Source organism: Atractosteus spatula, chromosome 1 (assembly GCF_055471065.1).
Source record: "Atractosteus spatula isolate fAtrSpa1 chromosome 1, fAtrSpa1.hap1, whole genome shotgun sequence".
Taxonomy (NCBI): domain Eukaryota; kingdom Metazoa; phylum Chordata; class Actinopteri; order Semionotiformes; family Lepisosteidae; genus Atractosteus; species Atractosteus spatula.
This window is the reverse complement of record NC_142706.1, coordinates 10,903,725-10,929,846: the sequence shown is the minus strand read 5'-3', so window position 1 is coordinate 10,929,846 and position 26,122 is coordinate 10,903,725. Positions and strand designations below refer to the sequence as shown.

Here is a 26,122-nt window from a genome sequence, read left to right as displayed (position 1 = left end):
TAAAGTGTTCCACTCTATCATTAATCTATACAATACTTAAAATATATCTCCAGGGTGTTAATTTAAGCGTAAGATGGCTCTTGGGTTCCCAGTGGCACCTGTGTCCTCTAACATTTGACCCCATGCACTCTGTAGATAAGGTGACACTGAGCATCTGGAGACACGGTGCAGGTGATATCTGAAAAAAGAGACTTTTGCGCATTAAAAGAACAAGATTTGCATGTTCAAGTAATGAAAGCGTTCTCTAGCCTACAAATATCTGAACAGATCTAGATCAGTATTTTTTAGGCTTTACAAATCCAGAGTGCTGCAGCAGTAAGAAAAAAATCTTAATGAAAAAGTCCAGTCGTTTTTTTTCAGGTATTTTTTGATGCTTTGCCACTGCTGTAGGTCCTTTAACACGTCTCATTTTTCTGTTCAAGAACTTAGCTTGGGTGAAGTCTTACAACATTTGCTTTGAGCTGGAGGATTGCAACGAGATTTTCATACAGCTGTTTAAGACTCTCTTCTCTGTCATCAAGTAAGTTTTTTTCATGCCACCTCTCGTTTTTGCATTCTTTATCTTGTTTTGTATTGTTTACTGAAATCCCTGTTTTCCTGTTTTACCCCTTTTTATTCCACTCTTTCCCTTTCTCTCCCCTCAGCAACAGCCACAACCAGAAGGTGCAGATGCACATGTTGGATTTGATGAGTTCTATCATCATGGAGGGTGATGGGGTGACTCAGGAACTGCTGGATTCCATTCTCATCAATCTCATTCCCGCACACAAGGTCGGCCTGCTCCCCAGCTCCACCGTCTTCAGTCATTAAGACTTAAAACACTGGAAGGACACCTGTCCGGAGTCTGTATAGCACGTTTCATGGGAATCCATGAAAGAAATCCTCTTTGCCTGGCGAGAAGGAGAGAGGAAAGGGGTTTTTACCACTGCATGTGTTTTGTCTGGTGCTCCACATGGGTTCCAGAATGGATTATAATTCGAACACTAATTTTCATTTTCTTGTATTGTTGGGATAGCCAAGGAAAATCAATGCTGGAGCTCCTCTTCAGCAGGTTCAATCCCCTTATTAGACTTAGTCCAAATCATTCAAAGCAGTTTAGGCAGCTCCAGTCCCTTCTTTATAAATCTTCTTTGCTGAGGGCATGTTTATTATTGTGTGAAAGCCTGTCCCAGTCCCCAGTCGCACGTTGTCACTTCACTCAGTGACCACTAGAATCTGTGACTGTTGATCTCTAATTACCCTAATAAATTGTTGAAACGCAATGACTGCTGTGATGGGAAAGCTGTTGTATATGTAGCTGATGAATAATAGGAAAAGACTGAGTTTCATCACCCCCTGCCAGTGTCATGATTGCACAAGAATATGCTTCCTATTGAACGTAATGCACAAGAAGTAATTTTAATATATTTCATTCGGTTCAGGGCTGATTTTGTGTAAAGTCGTATAAACGGTTGGTGGTTGATGGCTGTTTTCTGCCCACTGAATGGGTGTTACAGAGACACTTGCCAGTAAAACGAAGTGCTAAGTGTTCAGGTTGCTTATTGCTGACAGCATTAAAACAAAAAAACTTGACTCAAGTGAAGTGCAGCACAAGTTTCACAAACAGCTTTTTTCATTCAAATGTTACTTGAATTTAAGTGCTAATTAAATTGCAGGGTGTGCATGCAGCATGCTCGCCTCAGGTGAAGTCCTTCCCTTATGAATTGTTAATCAGCATCAGACTGTTCTGTTATTACTTCAACAAGAGTTGCTTTTGGTGCGCCAATTTCTTCATTTACTATACTACTGTTCCAAAAATAGATTTGTTGCGGTCTACCCCCCCCCCCACTTTTTGTGCCACACTTCTTTCTTGAAATGTTGATGTGGTCTGACACCTCGATCTCTCATCTTTCAGAACTTAAATAAGCAAGCGTACGATCTCGCAAAAATCCTCCTGAAGAGGACTGTGCAGACGATTGAGACGTGCATTGCCAACGTGAGTGGTGACTGTGTTCATTCTTTCAAGCAGCAGTATATTGTTTTATATACAGCAGGGGCTTGTATTACTTCTCTTCTGGATAAGCAGAGCACAGGCTGCTGTGAGTTCTTTCTTTAAATCAAGGTTGTTTTTCATTAAACTTGTAATTTATTATGCATTAGTAATTAAAATACTAATACTGTACTAGTGTACTAATACTAATAGTGTAGCTTAAATACTGTAAATATTTGCCGTATAGATTAAACAAAAGGGTCAAAATGAAATCGACACTATCCATATTGGTAGCCAGGCCTTGTGCAATTTGTGGTACCTGATCTACTTTGTCTTTCAGAAGAGTATTAGACCCACAAGCCACGAAGGTTGAGTAGTTCTTCTCTAATGGGGGGTTGTTTTAACAGCGTTTAGGCAGAGCTTGGTATTACCCTGTGCCTGTGTTGTGCAGTGTGTGAGTATTATTCCCGTGTTGTAGTTTTTTAATCAGGTTCTGGTGCTGGGGAAATCCTCAGTCAGCGATCTGTCCGAACACGTGTTCGACTTGATTCAAGAGCTCTTCGCCATCGATCCCCTACTTCTCATGTCTGTGATGCCACAGCTGGAGTTCAAACTGAAGGTCGGAGGTTTTTTACTACAGTGTGAATAACACTTTACTGTAACGCTTTTTATTTTTACCTTTTTCTGCCTTTTATTTCTGCAGTACATCAAAGCTGGACTTCTCTGAAGGGTTTTCAATTGTCAGCATCCAGTTTGTTGTATTGATGAGTTGCAGTAGCGCAGTTCAGGTTTAGGAGTCCTCAAGCTGATTATTTTCTGTTGGCAGTCGGTTTTTGCCTTGGGCTCATTTAAACGTAATGCTCGTCTTATTTTAGAGCAACGATGGTGAGGAGCGACTGGCTGTCGTCCGCCTGCTGGCCAAGCTGTTTGGGGCGAAGGACTCGGAGCTCGCTACCCAAAATCGCCCACTCTGGCAGTGCTTTCTCGGGAGGTAATGGATTCCTTTCTTGGTGATGTCTTCCTTTATTTCTCAGAACTTATCATCATGACTGAAATATAAAATCCTTTTCACGGGGTAGAATTTTTAAAAATCACTTTCTTTAAAAAGCTTTTATAACAAGATCCAAAAAGGACTCATGTCCCGAACGTATTGTTCACTTCTGTTATACTTTGTTGTCATTTCTGCTTTTCTTTGTGGGATTTCATTAAGTGAGTAACTCTGCTGTACTGTGTTTATGGGAGTACATTTGAATTGGAATTGAATGATGCCTGAGCATTTAGCTCGCACTGCCCATATTGCACAGGTATGCAGTCTGTTTTAGTTTTGCTTTGCCGTCTTCAGGTTCAACGACATTCACGTGCCTGTCCGGCTGGAGTGTGTCAAGTTTGCCAGCCACTGCTTGATGAACCATCCAGATTTAGCCAAAGATCTCACAGGTATGCCGGCTTTGCATTTCACATGACCAGGGCATTTGCCATACACCTCAGCCTAAAAAAAACAGCACAAATGCAAAAGTCAGTTTCAGGTTTCATTGCAATATCATCGTGGTATAAAAGGTTTGTTTTAAATACAGAATTAACAATGCGTGAATTGTTGGGATGCCGGGAAAGCCTTAGACTTGCAAATCCTCCTTCTCCTAAGCAGCAGTGGCCTTTCTGGGAGGTGACTTGCCAGTGTGATTGAAGTGATGCATTTGAGGTTTCATTTCTTGTTCCTCTGATGTCTCTCATTGGCACTTTGGGCTCAACCTGTGGAAAAGCCAGATGGCCATTACAAGCTCAGAGGCAGGTGTTTGGTTCTCTTCCTGCTGTAATAGTAGGAGGGAAATGGTAGCAGTGAGCAGAGGTGGCCTAAAAGTTAGCAGGTCCCAAATTTATGAAGGTAAAAAAAATCACCACAAGTGCCCTTGCGCTCCTCTTTCCAGAGTTTCTCAAGGTCAGGTCTCATGACCCCGAGGAGGCCATTCGGCACGATGTGATTGTGACCATAATAAACGCCGGCAAGAAGGATCTGTCTCTAGTGAACGACCAGCTGCTGGGATTCGTGCGGGAGAGGACGCTGGACAAGAGGGTGAGTACTGCCCGAGACCGGCTGGAATGCGATGAGCAACAATTACCGTAAGAAACCGTAACAATGTGCTCATTTAAACCAGGCACGGGTGTGATGTTTACCCGACACAGTCTGGGGTAATTCAAGTCTACTTGGCGGTCACTGTCTCTCTCCCGAGTGGCTTGGAATCGATGGTCTTGATTGAAGTGAATTTAGAGAGACCCTTGAGTGACGCTGCGCTCTGTGAAGAAAGAAACTCCAGCTTCGTCCTTTTTGGGTGACGTCTGTCTGCCTGTCTGTCTCGGTCAGTGGCGGGTGAGGAAGGAAGCAATGATGGGACTTGCGCAGCTGTACAAGAAGTACTGTCTGCACCATGAGGCAGGGAAAGAGGCAGCCCAGAAGGTCAGCTGGATCAAGGACAAGCTGCTCCATATCTACTACCAGAACAGCATCGACGACAAGTGAGTTCGAGTTCGACAGCCAGGACGCCTGAGCCTCTTCCTGCTGTGGCTGGTGTGGTGTGAACCGAGCTCTGACCCAGAACACCAGCGAGCACAGCATCTATGTGTGTTAAGAGAATTTTGCTGTAGCTCGGGTAACTTCAAAACTTGCAAATACTCACACTTGGAGCTTAAGCATGAAAGTCTATATAAAGACTGTGTATTTAATTATATATTCTGATTAATTGAGATTACAGGTTACAGTCTGAGCAGAATCGTCTGCTATATGTGACTGGATTTCCTCACATTGCGGCACTTGGTTGGCCAAGAGCCACTGGGTTTGGGCGGCTCATCAAGGATATTTTTGGCTTACAGTGCCCTAGCTCTGCTGTTGACACTGTGGGCATTGCAGTGTAAAGAGACCTGACAAGTCGTCTCTGAAGACATCCCCTGTAGTTGTATATAGGTCACAGCATTAAGGCACGTTTATTAACAGTTGATGGTTCCACATTTGGCAGGTTGTTTAAAATAAATGTACATAATTAATTTCTATTCTAGATTCAGGGGAGAAAACCGACTTCCAAATTCTTCTTGATTTTATTGCTTGCGCCGTATTTTGAAGAAATTTACAGGTCATTGGTTTAACCTCATGGATCTTTTCATCAAATTCCTAGTTTTTAACTTCAGCTAATAGAGCTCCAAAAGTGGCTGAAACTCTGGCTCTTGGGCTCAATACTTTAAACGGAGATTGAACTGCATTTCACAGACTGTGAAATCTTACCTAATGGTCTTTTTTAAAAACACTGACAGATATTAAAGCCCAAGAGCCCAAACGTGTAGTGAACAAAGTGGAGTGAAGTTGTGTCAAGAGCTGTGTGATGGGGTTCTCAGGTTTAACTCTTACACTTGAGTTGAGTTGGCAAGCTCAATAAGAGAGCTTTTAATGGGTCAAAGACAGATTTTGTTCCTTTTATGGATGTAACTGTAATGTTGGGACTATTTGCATGAACATGTGATTGGAAATGAATTCTTAAAAGTGGCTGGATATTGTCGACAGGGCCACGGGTGCTCGGTAAAAGAATGTCGCTTGGAAAGAAGAAGCTGTTCGATGTCTGAGTTAAATGTTTTTGTTTTGGCCGTCTTCCTGTCAGGTTGCTGGTTGAAAAGATTTTCGCCCAGTACATGGTCCCCCACAACCTGGAGACGGAGGAGAAGATGAAGTGTCTGTACTACCTGTACGCCAGCCTGGACCCCAACGCAGTCAAGTCAGTGCTCTCAACGTGACTTTCAGCAGTTACCACACGGGGGGCTCGTGAAGCGCAACAGCAGGGGTTCTCACTGCTTTTCGTTCTGCTTCACAGGGCACTGAATGAAATGTGGAAATGCCAAAACATGCTGAGGAGTCACGTTCGGGAGCTTCTGGACCTACATAAGCAGCCGACCGTAAGACGACTTTGCACCTGTTTCCCAGTCCTTATGAGTTTAACACTCGTCTCGGAAAGCTCCTTAGAGATTGAGCTTGGGGTCTCATCCTCGCAAAGCATGTGTTCCACCACTGGATGAAATTCTCATCCCAAATCTTCCATCCACATCCATCCATTAGCTGGCCTGGCGTGTTGGTCTAACAGAGCTCCATGTTCTGTACAGTGGCGAAGACCTGCATGGTACACAGAGCTCACATGCTGCTTAAGCCCTGGAATTGCCTCCCATCGCACAAAACTGTGGAATCTCAGCTTCCTTCCCTCTTTGTTTCCTGCAGAAGCACCCCCCCGACATGGAGAGGACGGTAGGGGTGTGAGGTGGTCTTTGTCTTAGCGATGACACTTAGGAAAAAAATACCTGTAAAATAACCTTCCCAGGTACCTGGGTGTTGCCACAGAACCTCCTCTTCCAGGTGCACTCAGCTCTTATAAGCTCTTATATGCTCTTGTAAGAGGACACGAAGCATTGAAGGGTAACCTCATGTCCTCCAGAATCTGTGTTGCTCATGGTCTGCGGAGGAAGCAGCAGTGTGGGGCAGTGGTCAGGGTTCTGGACTCATAACTGGAAGGTTGTGGGTTCGAATCACAGGTCACGCACTGCTGTTGTACTCTTGACCAAGATACTTCACTTGAATCGTGCCAGTAAAATTCCCGGCAGAAAAAATTGGCACAATCAAAATCGCCTTGGATAAAAGCATCAGCTAGATAAATTAGTCATTGTAGGAAACACTATATTTTCCAAGAGGGGAAGAAGCTGATACCTCTGCTCTGAGGCAACACAGATTGACAGCATCGGTTGGTAGGTCCTGGTGGTGCAGCACAGGCAGCCTGCAAATGAAATTGCGATAAAAAAAACCCACTTCCAATGTTTCCCCCCCCCCCCCAAAGTTGTCAATGACAGTTGGAATTAAATAAGTTTTATCTCTAAAGCTGCCTTCTCTTCCTTCTGCAGTCGGAAGCAAACAGTTCTGCCATGTTTGGGAAGCTGATGACAATAGCAAGTAAGGGTGTTCTTCATTTCTCTCGCTGACACTTTTCTCAACTTGTACTAATATAGGATAAGGAATGCATTGCCACTCGTCCCTGAGATTCACATAGTGTACCAGGAGGCAGGAGAGGCTGGATTCGGCCGTGATGTACGCAGCTTACAGCACAGCATTCACTCCTGTTGCTTGGCAGGTGTCTGTGAGCTCATATCGACATCAGTGAGACATGCCTGTCCTCCCACTGGTACCCTATTGCTCGTGTTGGTGCTTTGTAAGAGTGTTAGATTGAGGGGAAAGGCCACTCAGTAGAGAAACGCACAACTATATTTTCATATTACTGTTTAGAAATATGTTAATACAAGCATCTCTATTGAGACGTCAGGAGCCGTGCTTACAAAGTCTTGTTTGTAGCTTAAGTTAAAATTCTGTTTTCCAGAAGGCATTTGCTTTGTCTTTAATTACCTATTACTTAAAACGGTCTTTTCAGTTTTCTCCTATTCTGTAACTACACTGAGGGAAAAGGTTGAAATCACTTAAATAATCAACTATAATCCCTTATGATACAAGTGTTAGTTGCTATGGCATTGTATACAGGCTCAGGTAGGTGTTATAATGTGTGCTCATTAGAAGGTGGAACTAGGAGAAGAGAGTGATGACCATCCTCTGATTCAGTATCAAAACTTAACATTGTGATAGTCACAGAATTTATAGAAAGGCTTCCACATTCTCTGATGTTCCACTTTTTTCCTTGAGCATTGTCAGATAGTTATTGCTTGATTTCAGGAATTGATTTCATGATTTCTGACCCTGGGATATTTATTTCTGTTTTACTCCGACATGAGTGCTGGGTAATACGAGAAGGCTGTTTTGACCCTTCTTGCTCGTTTCGTTGTTAATAGCTAATCGATCTGTGGACATCAGGCGAGCCACACTTCTTTCTTCTAGTTTGCTGCTCAGGTCTGATCTCGGGTGACTGAGCATTACTTTGTCCCATGTGAAGTACTGCAGTAGCTGCCACTGAGACAGTGCAGAATTCCTCTTACTTTTGTGAATCCGATTCACTTCCCAGGAGAGGTTTTCCTCCCAGGGCTCCAGTGTTTCTGCATCCCTTTCCCTTTTGTCTTCTGGGCAAAAGCAAGAAGACTACCAACAGACTCCTTTCTGAGCTTTCCGGTTGTTCATTAGGAAGCGTGTTGTATCTCCCAGAGAACCTGCCGGACCCGGGGAAGGCCCAGGACTTCATGAAGAAGTTTAACCAGGTGCTGGGGGAGGACGAGAAGCTGAGGGCCCAGCTGGAGCTGCTGATCAGCCCCACCTGTTCCTGCAAGCAGGCGGAAGTGTGTGTGGTAAGCGTCTCCCTCCCTGTCCTGGCACATTTTGCAGTAGGGAATAACCGGATGTGTGGGTGGAGCTAGGTTTAGGCTGACTCCATCTTTGACGCGTCACAGGCTATGCGTTCCCCGTACTGGAGGTTCGGTGCTGCTTGGACGAAAGTCGCGTCTCTAGATGACGACACCCTAAGCCTGAACATGCCTAAGAATCCCCAGGGGGTTGCTCGGAGCCCCACCAGCCCTGGCCAGCTGTCCCCCTGGGATTTTTAATGACCACAGAGTCAGGACCTCGGTTTTACGTTTCATCCAAAGAATGGCGCCTTTTTACAGTATAGTGCCTCCGTCACTATACTGGGGTATTAGGACTCACACAGACTACAGGGTGAGTGCCCCCTACTGGTCCCACTAACACCTCTTCCAGCAGCAACCTTAGCTTTCCCAGGAGGTCTCTTATCCCAGTACTGACCAGGCTCACACCTGCTGGGCTTCAGTGGGCTGCCAGCTGTGAGATGGCTGCTGGCTGAGGAATGGTGGCTCAGAAGATTGTGTGTGTGTATGTCAATCCCACCTAACCGAGGAGAGATTGACCAGGGTTTAAATACCCTCAGTGCACCTGCTGCAGTGCAGCTCTCGCTAAATTCAGGTGCTCTCTCTCAGTCTCTGCGGTGATCAAGGCAGAGTGCTGGTGTGGCTGCCAGCCACTGTACTGCGACGCACCCCAGTGGAGAACAGCGAGGGGGTGAAGCGGAGGGGCGGGCGTTATGGTTATAGTATGAGCCAGCTCAGCAAGAGCCCGATGTCCACACAGTCTGTCAGCACGTCCTCCCATTGAGCTGGCCATGATTGCACATGTCATTGAATGTGGTCGATGCAGGATAACAGACACCCACACAAATCAAAATAGTCTTGTCATAAGTACTTTCCAGAAATTAGTCATTCTTTTCATAATTGAAAATTCATCAGTCGTAATGGTAATGATATTGCTGGTTATAGTTATTGATTAAGATGAACGTTTTGAAAATGCTGAGCACCTTTTTAATGCGGTGTTTGACGCATCACGCAGTTTTTACTAGTTTCAAAGGTGTAAGACTAAAACCTGCTTGGTGTGTTATTTAGTTAGTGCACTGTTAGGTTCACCAGACTTTTCCCTTACAAAGGTCTCATGTACCTCAAAATGTAGTTTTTGCAAGATTGGTTGGATCAAAATTTTTTTTTTGTAGAGAGAAATATCCCGTAAATTGACGTACCCTAAGCAACCGACCAACCCGTTCCTGGAAATGGTGAAGTTCCTCTTGGAAAGAATCGCACCTGTCCACATCGACTCGGAGGCCATCAGGTAAAGCACAGCAGTCCTTCATCGTACCTGCTCTCTGACTGTCATGGGCAGAACAGGGCACAGCCGTTTTAAAATTACACACAGAAACAGATTCAGCATGATCACAAACTTGACAGAGCTGCCACATTGGCATAGCTCCGGACTCCCTGACAAGAGGAAAGTGTTATTTGTTTTTTAAATAAATGTTAGAATTAAACGGGACCTAAAGTGGCCATCTCTGACAAAACCTCAGAGATGGCAAATACAAGGATTAAAACACTTCCGAACAGAAGTTTGGCCCATATTCTTGTTTAGTTTTTGGAAGCTCTTAGGAACTCGTATAGCTGTTTTTAAAGAAGCAGTGGTCTCTTCAACAGCACGTCTCGGTAGTTTGTTCTCAGATCCCACAACCCTTTGTTTATGTACATGCCTCCATGTTTTTGGTTTTTAAAAGCATAGCCTAGCAGTACATATTTGTATCCTCTGGTGTTTCACTGTCAATTCTAAGTCATTCGTAGAGCTGACTTTGCCATTGCCTTGAGGATTTTGAATACTTGAATTAGGTCCCTTGTAGTCTTTCTATTTTTTTTTAGTTTTGAAAACTAAAAAGGTCTAACTCTTTAAACCTGTTGGTTATTTCCTTTTATGCCATTTCCTTTTATCCCACAAAAGAACCTGTTTGCTCTCCTTTGGACGGATTCCAGAACAGGGATATTTTTTGTTTTCCAGTTCCAAGCCGTATTACAGCTAAACTGGTAGTCTTTTTAGGGAATTAATTACATGATAATGTAAAAGCAAGATCAGGCAATATGGAGTGTTAATTCTGTGCAAAAATTAACACTTATGTGTTTAGGGATTAATCATCTGTTGCAGCACAAAGATTGCCCAAGTAAAGCAGGGAGATGTGCAGTGACACCTAGTGTCAGCATGCAGCAAGTGCAGATAGTTCCTCCTTCAGGTTCAGTGCAAGAAATGTGCTTATTTCCTGTTCAGTGGCCCAGTGAGCTTTTTCCCTACTGATTTCTTTTTAAATTTCCCCTAGTGAAAACAATCACTGGGCAAGTGTATTTTAATGCGTGATTTTCATCTTGGGCTGTAGTGCTCTGGTGAAGCTGCTGAATAAATCGATAGAGGGTACTGCAGATGACGAGGAAGAGGGCGTTACTCCTGACACTGCTATTCGTTCTGGACTGGAGCTGCTCAAGGTGAGAACACAGCACAGTTTCCATGCTCTCCTACCCTTTCTTCCCCTCTGAACTCCTTTACATGCTACTTAAAGGACCTCTCTCCTAGGTTATTTTCCCTCAATGTGTTTTCTTGTATTGCAGGTTCTGTCTTTCACTCATCCCACCTCCTTCCACTCGGCGGAGACATACGAGTCCCTCCTGCAGTGCCTGAAAATGGAAGACGACAAGGTGGCTGAGGCAGCTATCCAGATCTTCAGGAACACGGGACACAAGATCGAGACGGAACTGCAGCATATTCGATCGTGAGGGCGCCCTTCATCCTCCGATCCGAGTGATGTAGTTCATGAAGAAAAATGACAAATGTCTCGGCAGATCAGAAACTAAATTGTCAACCAAACAATCCGGAAATTTGTGTGATTGTGGTTTGATGCGAGAAAATTGCATTTCAGCCCTCAGGTTTAACATTTCAGAAAACAAGTGCCGAACAAGAGGAGAAACAATTTGACCTGCCTAGATCCATGTGGTTTTTGGTAGCGTATTTGTCCAAGGGTCTGGTCTTTAACATTCCATTTGAGTGGCGTGCATGTTTTTTGTAAAATAGTGGATGATTTGGATTTACGTTTATCTTACAAAGTCAGATGTGCAAAGCCGAGATGAAGTGAGCTCACTGCAGTTATATTTGAAGATGCACATCATGAAGTCAAGGGTGGGATGCCAGGTGCCAGGACTCCTCTCTGACTGCTGTTGGGGAACACGCTCTCTTCCTTTGTCCGCAGAACCCTGATTCCTGTCCTGCACCAGAAGGCCAAGAGAGGCACCCCGCACCAGGCCAAGCATGCGGTGCACTGCATACACGCCATCTTCCACAACAAGGAGGTGCAGCTGGCTCAGATCTTTGAGGTAAAGAAATACACTTGATTTCAGATTGACAGTAGCACGGGTTTTACGCTCCTGGAAAATTAAGGTCATGTCTTTAACTTTTTGTGGAAGACTAATAGGAATGTGCAGATGAGCTGTAGTCTGGAGATAAATGAGAAAGATTGATGGTCTTGATGAAAAGATTCGAAGACCAAATGTTATTGTCTACATGATCAGGAAAGATTTTGTTTCTTTAGGGCCCGTCTTAAGCGTGCCCTGCGTTTGGCATTAGAATAAGGGTGTACACAAATATTTAACTGTTAAGTATATTTAAATAATAAAGTTGATATAACATTCGGATACTTGTGACTTGTTAAACAGCAAGTAGCAACATAAAAGAACTCTTTCACAGCCTCTGAGCCGGAGCCTCAATGCCGATGTGCCTGAACAGCTGATCACTCCTCTCGTCTCTCTGGGACATATCTCCATGCTGGCTCCCGACCAGTTTGCCTCACCCATGAAGTCCATCGTGGCCAACTTCATCGTCAAGGATCTGCTGATGAATGATCGGGTAAACTCAGACACAGAGCTAACAACTCCCTTGAAAGCAGGCACCACTTAGACCTCAGCCCTGCCCGAAAGACTGTCAGGGTCACGTGGTTTATTTAATCAAGAGTACTAAAAAAAATATTTCCCACAGCAAAAATACTCCTGCTGTCGATTCTTTGCTGATTCTTTTTTTATTCATAGCTTACTCCTCATGTCCACTGTCCATTACAGCTGTAATTACAGGAGTCAGAGTCAGGGTTAAGGTGGAGGTGTAAATCATGAAGTAGTGATTGGATGACATATTAAAAACAAGAAGAATATCCTAATCGTGTTTATCTTATAAAAAAAGTAGCATATGCTAAATTGAAAACCAGAATTAGGGGACAGGTAGCAGTATATAAGAAGACATAAGAAAATACTCATTTGTCCTTGATCTTTAACACAGTCCATGGGTAACAAGAATGGGAAGCTGTGGTCTCCAGATGAAGAGGTTTCCCCAGAGGTGCTCGCAAAGGTGAGGATTGCAGCTCGGAATCGCATCACTGTGCTTCTGTCTGGGATATTTCTAACCTGGTCATGAGAATTCCAGCAAGAGGGACGTGCAGGACAGAACAACGTTCAGTCAGACCCTTCTGTCAGCTATCAGGTTTGAAACTGGAGCAGGAAACATTACATTTTTAAAATTGCAGTAGAAACTTCTGTCAGTATAAAGGCATAGGGTACTGCACTTGCACATCAAATCATCAACGCAGTACCGAGTTGACGTGTTCTTAGTTTAAATAGAGATTTTCCTGGACTTCCAGTTTTAGAAAAGAACAGCACGTTCTTAAATGTTCCCATACTGTTTGATTTCCTTTTTATCTGAATGCCTCTAAAGAAAACCAAGGTGCTTCTTTCCTGCTACTCTTGAGATTAAAAAATCGCTTTGGTTAAAATGAAGCACAGCGCTCTCTTCTGCGAGTATTTCCATCAACATTCACCGTCAACTATCTTACGATCACATGCCTTTCTTATTTTTCTCATCTTACGGACACTTTTTACGATTTTACAGATGCAGCTAAAATTAGATCTTTTATTCCCTGTTAATTTGCAGGCAGTTGGCACCCCTTAATTAACATTTTAATTAAAAATAAATACATTCAGAAATATCACGAAAGGTTCTTGTGAATGGTACTGGAAAAGGTTTTTTCTAGTACATTTTCACATTTAATTTGCGGTGTGGGTTTGCTTGAGTGTGCTGTGTGCCGTATTATGGGTAAAGAAGAATAAGACACTGTCAGGATAAGAATAAGCAGTGCTGTTTAACAGTTTAATTGCCTAGTTATGTCTCCACTAAATTAGAAATTATTTTTCATCATACTTCTGCTGATGTATAAATCTAAAGGTTGTGAATCTCAATGAACAGTCTTCAGATGTAAACAAGCATAATGTAGTCATAGTAATAAGAAAACAAACGTATACAATTCAGTTAAAATACACTTACATTCAAAAAGGTTGAGTTTAATTATACATAGAAATCATTTTAAATTTTCAACAGTGTAAAAGATATTAGCAGGCTGCACTGATGTATGATAACTCGTAGTGTTTTAAGATGGTATTTTATTCTTAAATGTGGGTATTAAAACTGAACAGGAAAGATAAGGAAGAAAATACAAGCATTATAACAACATGTATATGCAACATCATTTATTAAAGGCAAATATTGCAAGGACTAGATCAGTGGTTTGGGGTTACAAAAGATTCACCACGTCCTAAATAAGCTCTATGTGAATATTGAGGAAGGGCTTGTTACCAGGAGAGTACAAATTAAAACCCACTGTGAAGAATGTATTGAAGCTGCTTGTGCTCTATCCTTCCAATGAGGGATCAAACCAGGGTCCTTTTCTACCTGTTGCCCAGCTTTCCACCTGCCTTACCCCAATCCCCTGTGTGGAAACCAGACAGGCCAGCTCTGTTTTTGTCTCCAGGCACTAATGTGAGACCTGTCTTGTTCAAACTATATTGAGCATCAAAGGAAATGTCTCTTATAACTGTAATAAAGTTACCAGGAAGATGAAAATCATTTTTAAACACACGTGCAAATACATTATTCAGATGAACATTCAGCATCAATAGAGCGTCTTCTATAAAAGACACAGGCTATTACAGGCTATACACATAGTGTGTGGGTGTGCACCATTAGATAACATACACGCTGACCACCTGTGATACTTGCTTGTCCACAAACTCTTTATGGTTGTTCCCTAAACTGCTGTGTTTTGATTTCTAGTATATTTTAATTAATTAAAATCCTGTTTTCATTGATTTTAATGTGCTAAACAACACCCTTGAACTTAAAGAACACTAAAGAGAAAAGTCGAGGAGAAATTTAAAGTGCTCTATCCATCTAACTTCAGATCTGAAAATGTACAGTGTTTATACTTTTTTATATCTTAAAATGCTTGCAGTGTACTTTAGCGATTGGTGCAAGATGATGAAAACCTTAACACAGATAGTTGACATCAAAAGGTTTGGTTTCAAGATGGCAGGTCACACTTCTGCTTCGTGATGTACATTGTGCGAAAGTGGTGGGTTACAGTGACACTGCTTGCTCACCTCTGAACAGGTGCAAGCTATCAAGTTGCTGGTGCGCTGGTTACTGGGCATGAAAAATAACCAGTCAAAGTCGGCCAACTCCACGCTGAGGCTGCTGTCGGCTATGCTGGTTAGCGAGGGGGACCTGACAGAGCAGAAGAAGATCAGGTGAGTCTTGACTCCTCATCTGCCTCAGGTTTTTACTAACTACACCAAACATCTAATGTGCTCAGACCTGAAATAAAAGTCATTATGTTCTATTAGCTTAACGTCCTTTAACTTTGTTTTTTTTTCATATGACCACAAACTCAAGAAAACAGTGTTACTATTGTTAGACTCCACAATGACAACCACAAACATGTTCTTTTATTGCAATAAAGAAGGACAGACGAAGTTAACAGGTTGACCTCGTCTCTCTCCTGCTTTTTCAGTCAGAACAACAGGCTTTTAGTCCTCTTGAAGATGAACACAATTTGCATTTGAAAACATACTGTCCGATCATAAAAATGTAACAGTTTGTTGCCTTATAAGGTGTAAACAAGGTCAGGGAGTCAGGCAGTTAGCTCAGGTCAGCCTTGGCAATAAACCAAGACCCCTGTTCCTTTCATGTTGCTAAATCTCAGCGTAGGATACACGAATATCATCTCCATTCGAGAGATCTTGGCCAGCCAGGAATGTGCAAAACAATAACACAGTTCTTAAAGACTTCATTGTTAACTCATAATAAGGCATAGCTTCCTTCGCTATGATGTGTTAAAGTCTAGAAGCTTTAAAGCAGTTAACATCTGGTTTTGTCATCAAAAAGATAGAAGGTCAGGCAGCTACAAGTAATATCATTGTTGACCAAGGAGTGTTTCCCATTCTTTCTCCCCGTGAAACTGCAGTAAGTCAGACATGTCCCGTCTGCGCCTGGCAGCTGGGAGTGCCATCATGAAGCTGGCACAGGAGCCCTGTTACCACGAGATCATCACCCCAGAACAGTTCCAGCTCTGCGGCCTGGTCATCAATGTGAGTTGTTTTCCGTAATTTTACTGGAGTGAAATTACAGGGCGCTCAGACCTGTGCCCAGAGGGTTGTCCGGAGTAGTGGAACATATAAAGTCTTTATGGTTTTAATTTTGATTTAAAGAAACCTGGATGCCTTTGATAATTAAACAGAAATTGAAACTACCCAAAAACGATCAGAAGTGGTCACATTCATGCAAGTGATCTGATGCTTGTACTTAATTTGGCCTTTAACAAAGGGGGCACTTGCAATTTTAGGGCAGTTCCCTTAGAGAACTCGGGGAATCTGCATCACTTTGTCTTGAGTGGTTTATGCCACTCGAGAAGCGCGTCCTCTCACAAAAGTTGCAGTGCGTTCAGACATCAATGTTTTTCCTCTTGATTTCCACTTGTGACTTCAGTTCTATCGAATTGCCGAGCCTGCTGCTGTCCAGAAGCTGAGTGGATGTTATTGTGACTGAGGCTCTTCCTCTGACCCTTCTCTGTAGGATGAGTGTTACCAGGTGAGGCAGATATTTGCACAGAAGCTGCACATGGCGCTGGTGAAGCTGCAGCTCCCCCTGGAGTACATGGCTGTGTTCGCCCTGTGCGCCAAAGACCCCGTGAAAGAGCGGCGAGCCCACGCCCGGCAGTGTCTGCTGAAGAACATCAGCATCCGCAGGGAGTACATCAAGCAGAATCCCATGGCTAACGGTGAGAGCCCCCGACATCGGGCTGCAAATAATCTGAGAAGCACTTTTTTTCCCTGAGAAAAACTGAATTCATAAAGGAAATGCCCCTTGTGTCGGGAATAAACAGAGAGCGCGTCATTGAGTTCAGATTGGAGTCCCCGTTTCGTTTGTGTGCCACTGAGTCTTTCTGTGTTTGTCGGGGGTTAAAAATGAATTTTCTTCTGTGAAATGATTGAATGTGTTTTACACCCTCACAGGTCCTTCATGATTCAGAAGGCCAGATTAAAAGATTAATTGCCATTTGTGTATCTCTACTTTTAGTAGTAGTAGTAAAAATAATAATAATAATCTGTTAACATCAATTAAGTAAAAGCTTTTCTGAAGAAGGTTTTGAGTCTGGATTTGAAAGTGCTCAGGGAAGATGACTCTCTGATATCTTTGGGGTGCAGCAAAAGAAGGCCCTGTCACCCATAGAATGTAGACGGGCTTGAGGATAAACAGGACTGCAGGGTCAGAAGAACAAAAGCTCTGAGGTGGGGAGTAGGAAGATAAGTCAGACAGGTACTGAGGTGCCAAGCCATGTAGAGCCTTATAGGTGAGCATGAGGGTTTTGAAGTTGACATGAAACCTGACAGGAAGCCAGTGCGAGGACTTCAGGACAGGAGTAATGTGATCGCTTGCACGCGACCTGGTTCTTCTCTTATGTCCTGGTGCTTATAATGAGTATTCAGTTAAAAATCCATATTCCTCAGCTCAGCTTTGTTTCCTTATTGCTGTTGCTTCTTTGGTCATTCAGAAACTTAAATTTTCAAACTCTGCCCATTTGTTCATTGGAAATAAAATTTTGCTACAGAAGCGCCTCTGTGTGCATTATGATAATATATCGCTTTCTCTAAATCCCAGTACTTTTTGTCCCCCCTCAGTTTATGTTGCACATTTAGGAAAAAACAACGCGCCGTGCTCTCTCTGAAAGTCTCTGTTCTGCTGCCTCCTACACGTTCTTGACATCCCCTGTGTTTTTCTTTCGTTCTAGAAAAGCTGGTGTCTCTCCTGCCAGAATATGTTGTTCCCTACATGATCCACCTCCTGGCCCATGATCCAGACTTCACCAAACCTCAGGACTTTGAGCAGCTGCGCGACATCAAAGAGTAAGCATCCTCCTGGCCACAATTCTGTGTCCCCCATCTGCGCTTGCAGGGTTACCCACATCAGGGGGCTGAAATCACATTGCAGCCAATCTTCCCATCAAATCTCCCAGTTTTAGACACTTTAAACTCTACAGTTTATGCTCTACTGCCATGTACTAAGTTGAGGGACCTGTATGTCTTTTTTTTTTGCTTTGAACAACGGCCAGTGTGCCTTTGATTCTGAGAAAGTAGGACTTCTCAGGTGTTGGTTTACAAGACACTGTACGTAATCTTAAACTGTAATAATTTCACCACCTTCCATTAACACCAAATAGTGAGATATCAGAAACGAGAAACGTGTTAATAGTTGGCAGGAGTGTTTCAGTATATATAAGGAATAACTCCGATATAATAATGGCATGAAATCCATGGCAAACCCCTGGAGCCAAGACAACTGGCAGTGTAGTCCATTGGACAGCTGCTTCCTCTGTAAGGTTCAGCTGGATCAAGATCTCTGGATCAGGTCAGGGCTGGGGTGTGGGTGGTCCTCAGCTACCTGCCAGCAACACTGCGAACGCTGGTGTAGTAGGCCGGACCTGGTCTGGCAGCTCAGGCAGTGTTGGTCTAGCGATCCAGAATGTGACAGTACCGCTCAGTGTTTACCAGGGCCAGCTTTGGTCCTTTCTTAAATAATAGTGGTACTGCAGTGAGTGAAGGGCTCTGAATAAGGCAGTGATGGTGTCACAGCATTTCACCTATGTTTATCCAGCAAGATTTTTTTCTTTCCTGAAACACCCTTGTTTGGGTTTCGATGTGACGCTTCGTCAGATGTCGCTACAGACTGAAAAAAGTCAGCGTTCTGAACTCTCTGCTTCGCAGGTGCCTGTGGTTCATGCTGGAAGTTTTAATGACCAAGAATGAAAACAACAGCCACGCCTTCCTGAGGAAGATGGTGGAGAACATAAAGCAGACCAAGGACGCCCAGGCGCCGGACGACCCCAAAACCAACGAGGTGAGTCGCTGGAGCTTCACGGAGCGCTTGGACTGGTTTCTGGATTTAGATCTTCAGACTTGGACATTATTTTTCACTCCTGGCAAGAAAAGGAGCTGCTGTTTCCAGGGTTTCAGTTTGTTCGTTGGACATTACAGACTATGCATAAATACAGTTCCATCCAAAAGTATTCCCCCCTTTCTAGTTTGTTGAGTTACAAATTATATTAACTTTTTTTTAAGTATATATTTTTATTTAAAACCTCAATGTGAAACCTGAACACTTTTATGAGTGAAAAATTAAATATGTGCAAGTATTGCAAAGGAAAATCTAAAAACAATGCCGATTAATCTGGTTTGCCAAGGCGAACCTAAATTAGGTCAGGTGCACAAAATAACTTTGACAGTTACACAATTAGTTGAATGTCTTCTATGTGTCATAGTAGTTCACTGATGTCAGAGTTGTTGTTTTAAGGGTAAGTACTAACACTTTACACTCTGGTGTTTTTATTCTTTTGTGTTACAGAAGCTCTATGTTGTCTGTGATATCGCACTGTTTGTCATCGTTAACAAAAGCACAGCTTGCCATTTGGATTCGCCAAAAGATCCCGTATTACCTACAAAATTTTTCACCCCACCAGATAAAGTAAGTCTTTTCTCACACTGCCCCTCGCCTTCGGAAAAGACACTCGAGTTTGAGAGCACAGTGTCTGTTTGTAATGAGTAAATCCGTGATGTCTGTTTTGGTTGTAGGACTTTGTCAATGACAAGGATTATCTGTCGTTAGAAGCCAGGACGGTCCTTTTAACGGGAAAGGTATGATTCCCCGTCTACGGGTAACTTCTGTATTTACAATGTGCTTGACACATTCTGGGCAGGCGAAGTGAAGATTACTGCCGAACTGTCCTGTGAGGCAGGAGGTCGGAGAATCACCAAGTTTCTTTTCTTATTGATTTTTGGCAATTATTTATTATTGGGATCCCTGATTTTTGAAGCTGGGAAATATTCAAAATTGCATCTGTAGAACAGCTGTATTTGCTGTGCTTTAATTAGTATACTTGGTCTTCTTCAAGAATCAGATGAGCTGCTGTGTCTGTATTAGTGCTCATGGGGCTGGGAGTCTCTGCTAGCGGGTGGTATTGCGGTTCCACACGGACAGTGGGGAAAAGGCTTTCGGGAATGTGTTGCCCACATTGTTTTATCCTTCTGTAGCCCAAGCCGGCTGGCGTCCTCGGCACCGTGAACAAGCCACTGTCCGTGGCCGGGAAGAGGCCGTACACCAGGACGGGCGGCTCGGAAACGGGCAGCAACGTCAGCGGGAACTCGGAGCCCAGCTCCCCGGCCGGAAACAAGGGAAGGTGAGGACTCCAGGGACGAGCGGCGCCCACCGCCCAGAGCTCGACCTCCCCTCCGCAGCGCTCCTGCTTGTCCGCAGTGGCCCCCGCCGCTCAGCTCTGACGACGGCCTTCCTTGTGTTTTTTAAAGGGAGCCCGGCGCAGAGGCGTCCGAGACAGGAGCCAGCGAGAACGAAGAGAACCCCGTGATCCTGATCTCGGTCACACCCGGTAAAGCTGAACCCGTGAAAAAGGTAAGGGCTGCAGCACTTTCGCGCCGGATTGAGCACAGTTCATATACTTTGACACAACCGCGTCTGTGATGAGAGTTAGACTGTCGATCAGGACAGCGCGAGAGTTTGTAGACGTGTACATCGAAATTCTTATTCGCGCCCGTTTGTCGGGACGTGCGCAGTACAGCAGACAACACCACACAATGTAGGCAGTACATAAAGAGCAACAACCAGAACAATAAAGATGTTGTAGAGAGCAATATATATTTGGTAGTGGGGAAAAAGAAACATGGTAGCTCAAGTCAAACAGTGCATAGTGCCGAAGTGCATTGAGTTCAGAGACATTGCACAGTTAGCTGTTCAGGATGCGTGCTGCCGTAGGGCAGGAGCTGTTCTTAAGCCTAGTGATCCGTGCCTTAATAGTGCGGTTCTGCTTGCCAGAGCGAACAGGATGAACAGGCTGGGATCCTGAATGATGGATTGGGCTTTATTGCGACAGCGGATGGTGTGAATCTCGCCCTCACCCTCTGTAGCACGTCTTTGTCCTGCGAGGTAGTTAATGTGCACGTGTAGTTTCTGTTCATTTTTGCCTCTCCACTGCATGAACTGAGGAGTGTAGCCAACGCTAGGCTTCCGGCTTCACTTCGCTATGAACCGGGAGCACAGAGCGAGCTGTTTGCGATGGCTGGAGTAACTCGGGCACGGTCTCCGCGCTGAGAGATCCGCCGGGCGATTCTCACGGCCGCTTCCTCCCCTCGCGGCAGGAGACCAACTCGGAGCAGGCGGCGCCCGGCAACGCCAGCGCGGAGCGGGGCAAGAAGCGCGCCGCCCCCGCCGACGGGGCGGAGAACATGCACCAGAGCGCCGAGGGCAGAGCCTCGGACGAGGCCGGGGCCCCCGCCGTCCCCAAACCCCGGCGGGGGCGCCCCCCGAAGACGCAGCCCGCCGGCGGCGCGGAGAAGAGCGCAGAGGCCAAGAGCGGCGGCCGGGGCCGGAAGAGAACGGCGGCGTCCCAGGACAGCCCAGGGGTGGTGGAGCCCATCACCATCAAAATACCAAAACAGCAGAAAGACGCCGAGGTCAAGAGGGTGGCGCCACAGAGACAGATGGATTTGCAAAGGTAGTGGGCACTGCAGGCTGGCAGGCAGGGCTGTGTCCGATCGGTCCCTTCGTGAAGTTCAGGCACGTCCTCTGTGTAGAGGGGATGAAATCAGACCTTAGAGCAGGACTGTAGATCACAAAGGTGATGGACTTAGACCATCGCATTCTTTGATTAGAAAGTACTAAGTATCATTTAGAAGGTTCTCATTGGTATACACTAATTTTTACTTGTTGTGCTGGGATTCTGTGGTTTTCTTCCGCAGTTGCTATGTAGAGTTCAGCAGCGTACCGCTGCAGTGCCTTTTGCACTGCCTTTAATATATTCTTACACTTCCGGCTCTGCTATTTGAATTTCTGTACTCCCGTTCAGAAGTTCACTCCCCTGCAGAAATCACGTCCCCCAGGTTTTTTTTGGAAATGAGATTTTGTTCTTGGTTTGGAAATGCAAGTTTGCCGATTCAGTCCCTGGCTTCTGCTGGGAACAAGTCGCAGGCAGCGAGGTCCAGTGAATGAGTGTGAGACCTGCCTGCTGCTCGCTGTCTGAATTGAAATGGAGATTGACAGGCAGTGCTTGAATCTTTCAGCAGCGAGGTTCTGGGGAGCGATGGCAATTCCCTGTGGGACGTAGAGTCCAGTCCAGACAGCCTGGGGAAGGAGAGGAATGTGTTTAGGAGCAAGAGCAGCTTGGAGGAGCTTGAGAAAGCAGACAGACGCCAGGGAGCCCCAATTAAGGTGCTGCAGTGAGCAGGGACAGCGAAGCAGGAGGACAAAACACTTTTCCACATGCAGACACCTTTTTTTGACTTCAGTTTAGAATTCCCTGTTTTTTGTTACACCTGCCTGATATTGAATCGCCAGTCGTATGTTTGTGTCAGCTCATGGCTGAGAACCCTGTGACTGCTAACAGGGGAGGAGGAGGAGGTGGAGGCGGAGGCGGACCGCTCTGACACTCAGGGTTTCGCACGCCAGAGGGTAGCGCCAATTGGAGGAGAGGCGCGTCTCTCACTCTTCAGCTCCCCCGCCTGCCAGCTGACGAGTCTCGCCCGGCCCTCAACAGTGCCCGGCCAGTCGTGTGCTGCTGCTGGGGGAGTCCCAGTCACAGCTGGCTAGTGGCGTCATCCGGGCTCGAACCCACAACACCTGCACGCGAGTGAACATCTTTCCCAGTTGAGCCACTTAGGGGGTGCTCTTAAAAGAGCAACTGTTTGTACTACTACTTAGTCGCATTCTTTTTATCACCGGTTGCTTTTACACTGACACTCGGACAAATTCACATTGAGTGTCACAGATTTGTTTTCTTGGTTAATTTTTTACAGACATTGTAAATTCATTTTAGAACAGTTTTTCTCCACCTCACTCTGACTGTTTGGGTAAGCATTTAAGCACCTGCTAGAATAAAAAGAATCAGTAAATATTTTTCAGAAAAAAACATCAGCCTACATGTAACTGTTTTCCACTCTCCACACTAAGCCAAGATTAAGTTTTAATATTTTAACTAATTTTTTAAAATAATTTGGAAGTAGAGCTGTAAAAATGTTGCCTACGTTTTGCATTGTTGAATATTTGATTAGTGGGTGTAGATAGTGTAGAGTTGTAGTTGTAGGGGTAGTTCCGTTCAATATTATCTGCTGATCAGAGGTGTGGCGTAGCCTGGACCAGAGTTTAAGCCAAGCCTGGGTTCAATTTTCTTCCAGTTATTTGGGCAGGTGGTTGAGGCCTTGAACTGCAGTGGATTATGCAGGAGTTGTACCATCCAGTAGATATTGTATAGCTGCCCCATTCCCATAAGAATCAGAACTGCCTATCAAATCATACAAAACAAGGAAGGTAATTGTTTCTCTTTGGTTTCAGGTAAAAAGAAAAGGTTTCCGAAGACAAAAAAGTTGAATGCCTGGTTCAGGACTTCAGGATTAGCCACCACTGTACAGAAACTGAACTTGACTGTAAAGCTCTTCGCCCTGAAAAAGACGAGACGCAGCACTGCTTCCAAACGCTGTTTTTGAAGCAAGCTTTCTCCTCAGCGATAAAACAGTTCAAGCTCTTTGAACGGTGGTCTGTTCACCCCTTTCTGCTTCACTGAGACTTCTTTTTACAACTTTTTCAGAAATCGGTTCAGATTCCCGCAATGAGTTGATTTCCAAGGCTGATGTCTTCTCTTCTGGTTGTCATGGCCTTTTTTATGTTTGCTGAAAGCAATTTTTTTTTTTGTTTTGAACCGGAGTCGCCACATTGACTTTAAAAAGAAATTTAAGCCAAATAGTCTCACTGCCTGCTGCTGCAGATGAATTTTTTTAAGTTTTAGCCTGAGCACTGTTGGGTAGAGAATGGCTTGCTCTGGATGTTCAGTAAAAACCTGAGCATTCCCAAAGGAGTGCGCCCATGGGACGATCGAGCCATTTCTTTTCAAAGCAGATCGTTTCTAGATTTTACAGATCCGTTCAGATTTTACCATTCCCTTCAGATTTTGTCTTGAGTTGTTTTTTGCAGATTTTAGTTCTCGCCTACATTGTGAACCACGATAAAACATTGTAAAGTGCTAGCAGGTAACCTGGTTCTTTTACAGAGGCCTTTTATTTTTAACTTGGGGCAGATTTTACATTTTTGTAATGGAATGAAAGAGGAGAGTGTGCACAAAAAGTAACATTTTGGCGGGTAATATGAATTACCACATCAAATGATGCTTACGCAAAAGTTTTAAATAAAACAAACCTGGGTTTTAGATGCCTGCAAAAAAATAAAACAGTTGAAAACTGTTGGTAAATTTTGAGTGTTTTTAGAGATTGAAAATATTTTTCAACATGTTTTGCCAGTTTGTCTCCCTGTTTCCAGCAGTTTGTTTTATTTTAGTGAAATACTTATAATGTTGCATTGATTATTATGATTCCAGGCATTGTTTTGGGGATAGCTGTGTACAGATTATGTACACATGACCATATTTAATTTTTTTGCATATAATAAATGCTTTTAGGTGTCAAGTTGTGAGTTCATGAGTTTTCTAATTCCACTCTTGCAAATCAGCATGTTAGTACTGTAATGAAATTATACTACTTGTCACATCTCTGGGAATTGAAGGTGCTAGTGTGAGAAACAATGTAAAGAGATTCTCCAACCCAAATATAACAGAGTTTACAACCAAGAAGAAAGCATTTGGCTAATCCAGCCTGTTTAGGAGTTTATTGATCCAAGAATCTCATCCAGTTTCTTGAAAGAAACCAGGGTATTCTCTTCAACAACATGACTGGGTCGTTTATGCAACTGAGCAAGGAAGTGCCTCATGCTCTCAGTTTTAAATTTGCTTCCACATAGTTTCCACTAGTGTCCTCTGGTGAGTCTTTCACTGTAGTTGTTTATTGACATCTTCCTCTAAAGGTTTACTTGCATGGGGCAGTGGGTATAGTGCTACTGCTTTTTTATTCTTGTATACATGCTCATAAAAGTTGTTCCTTTTGTTCTGAAGATTGATAGTAAAGTTATGTAGACTGACAGTATTATCTCATGGGCAGTATCACTTCTCAGTGCTCAGATCACTTGAGGGGAATTGCAGCACTAATGATGACAGTGTGTAATGCATTATGTGCATGCAGTATTTAACAGACCACCAGCTGGCCTTGTTAAGGTGCTGTATGTAACTTCCTTGTTTTACTGCTTAGTCTTGGTTGGCCTGTGAAACTGACAGGGAGGTGGGATAGAGGGAGATTGCTTTACGCTGGTGCAGAGCAGGCTGGAAAGCTGAGGTGCACTTGCTAAGTAGAACACGAGTAAGAAAGCGCTTTGTGTAATACTTGCGCATAATCTTGAGAAGCTGCACTGCTGACTGTGACATTTTGCTTCTTTCACTCCTAAGTGGTCTGAGCATTCAAGTTTTGATTACAAATGTTTAAAATATATATATATATGTACTTTTCGCATTCCACAGAATGGCATATCTTTGGAAGGGGGTGGATAATAATAAGGCACTGTACATGCTCCCTGTGTTTAGAGAGACTCCTGGTGTCGTCCAGTGTAGATATAGTATGTCCTAGTAACTGTTGAGCATCAGGAATGAGAGCCCCAGTGTCACTTTGCTCATTGTTGAGATTTAAACTCACTTCTGTTCACGTACAGCTGCGATTTCATGATTTATGGAATTTGTACCCGTCGTGACACGCTTCCTTTTACTGTTTCTGTGGTCAGCAACACCACCTGAAAGGCCTTAACCATGGCAAGTGGCCAGCCTGCAAAAATAAGTTCAAAGGAGGTTTGATGCAGCATAAAGGATCCATCTGCTTGTTGGTCCTAATGCACAAAGGTTTTGCAGTAATGCTAAATCGATGCAAATGGGGAGTGAGCTGGCTGGTAGGCCTTCATCAGATGTGAGTCTTGTGAAATCCCAAGATCGTCCTCACTCTCCAGAGTCACGCCGCAGCACTGCTGGTGTCGGGGTGTTTGTCGGTGCTTCACGGACAGGTAAAGGGTGATGATGGGTGGGAAGAGGCCATCAGCTTGGACCTGACCTTTCCAATGACTGACAAGTGTCGAAAGGAAAGGGTGCCTTTTCGTTGTAGGTTCTTGGCTCTTCAGATGGGTTTGCCTCCAACAATATAAATAAGTATTTTACTTGCCTGATCATAACCCACATGCCTTTGTATCTGTCGGTATGTGGAAACTGAGCTGGAAGGTTTCTGGTTTGCTTTGTACTGTAAGTATACATTTCCTTCTATTACACCCCCCCCCCCATAGTTTTTAGAACGGAAATCCTAACGGTACACTCCTTCATCCTGCATCAAAAGCATTTGCTTTATATCAAATGCTCATGAGCTGTATCACCTTATAGTCTGAGTACAGTGCTTCTCTAACCTTAAAAGGGGGAGAATATAGAATCTATTTGGGTTTAGAACGCTCCTGTAAGCGCAGGATTGAACTGTAGGTAATAGGTGGTATGT

The 26,122-nt window shown here is 44.1% G+C and overlaps 1 protein-coding gene across 3 annotated transcripts in view; it reads left to right on the top strand.

Moving 5' to 3' along the window:
• Window positions 1-24,175, top strand: part of pds5a (PDS5 cohesin associated factor A) — a 35,283-nt gene extending 11,108 nt beyond the window's left edge. For 2 of the 3 annotated variants that reach the window (XM_088909084.1, XM_088909244.1), the window contains exons 5-33: window positions 423-520; window positions 645-771; window positions 1,895-1,975; window positions 2,448-2,588; window positions 2,845-2,960; window positions 3,312-3,406; window positions 3,895-4,040; window positions 4,329-4,480; window positions 5,611-5,724; window positions 5,821-5,902; window positions 6,893-6,941; window positions 8,133-8,272; window positions 9,478-9,593; window positions 10,672-10,777; window positions 10,901-11,061; window positions 11,536-11,659; window positions 12,030-12,188; window positions 12,612-12,680; window positions 14,772-14,908; window positions 15,625-15,748; window positions 16,233-16,437; window positions 17,449-17,563; window positions 18,422-18,554; window positions 19,059-19,178; window positions 19,286-19,348; window positions 19,745-19,890; window positions 20,018-20,120; window positions 20,864-21,219; window positions 23,052-24,175. In XM_088909084.1, coding sequence (XP_088765210.1) covers window positions 423-520; window positions 645-771; window positions 1,895-1,975; window positions 2,448-2,588; window positions 2,845-2,960; window positions 3,312-3,406; window positions 3,895-4,040; window positions 4,329-4,480; window positions 5,611-5,724; window positions 5,821-5,902; window positions 6,893-6,941; window positions 8,133-8,272; window positions 9,478-9,593; window positions 10,672-10,777; window positions 10,901-11,061; window positions 11,536-11,659; window positions 12,030-12,188; window positions 12,612-12,680; window positions 14,772-14,908; window positions 15,625-15,748; window positions 16,233-16,437; window positions 17,449-17,563; window positions 18,422-18,554; window positions 19,059-19,178; window positions 19,286-19,348; window positions 19,745-19,890; window positions 20,018-20,120; window positions 20,864-21,219; window positions 23,052-23,055 — 3,582 coding nt within the window. In that variant the 3' untranslated portion in view covers window positions 23,056-24,175. Of the gene's footprint in view, window positions 1-422; window positions 521-644; window positions 772-1,894; window positions 1,976-2,447; window positions 2,589-2,844; window positions 2,961-3,311; window positions 3,407-3,894; window positions 4,041-4,328; window positions 4,481-5,610; window positions 5,725-5,820; window positions 5,903-6,892; window positions 6,942-8,132; window positions 8,273-9,477; window positions 9,594-10,671; window positions 10,778-10,900; window positions 11,062-11,535; window positions 11,660-12,029; window positions 12,189-12,611; window positions 12,681-14,771; window positions 14,909-15,624; window positions 15,749-16,232; window positions 16,438-17,448; window positions 17,564-18,421; window positions 18,555-19,058; window positions 19,179-19,285; window positions 19,349-19,744; window positions 19,891-20,017; window positions 20,121-20,863; window positions 21,224-23,051 lie in introns of those variants that run through there. The other variant, XM_088909391.1, reaches the window with a different exon arrangement.
• The last annotated feature ends 1,947 nt before the right edge of the window (window positions 24,176-26,122 follow it).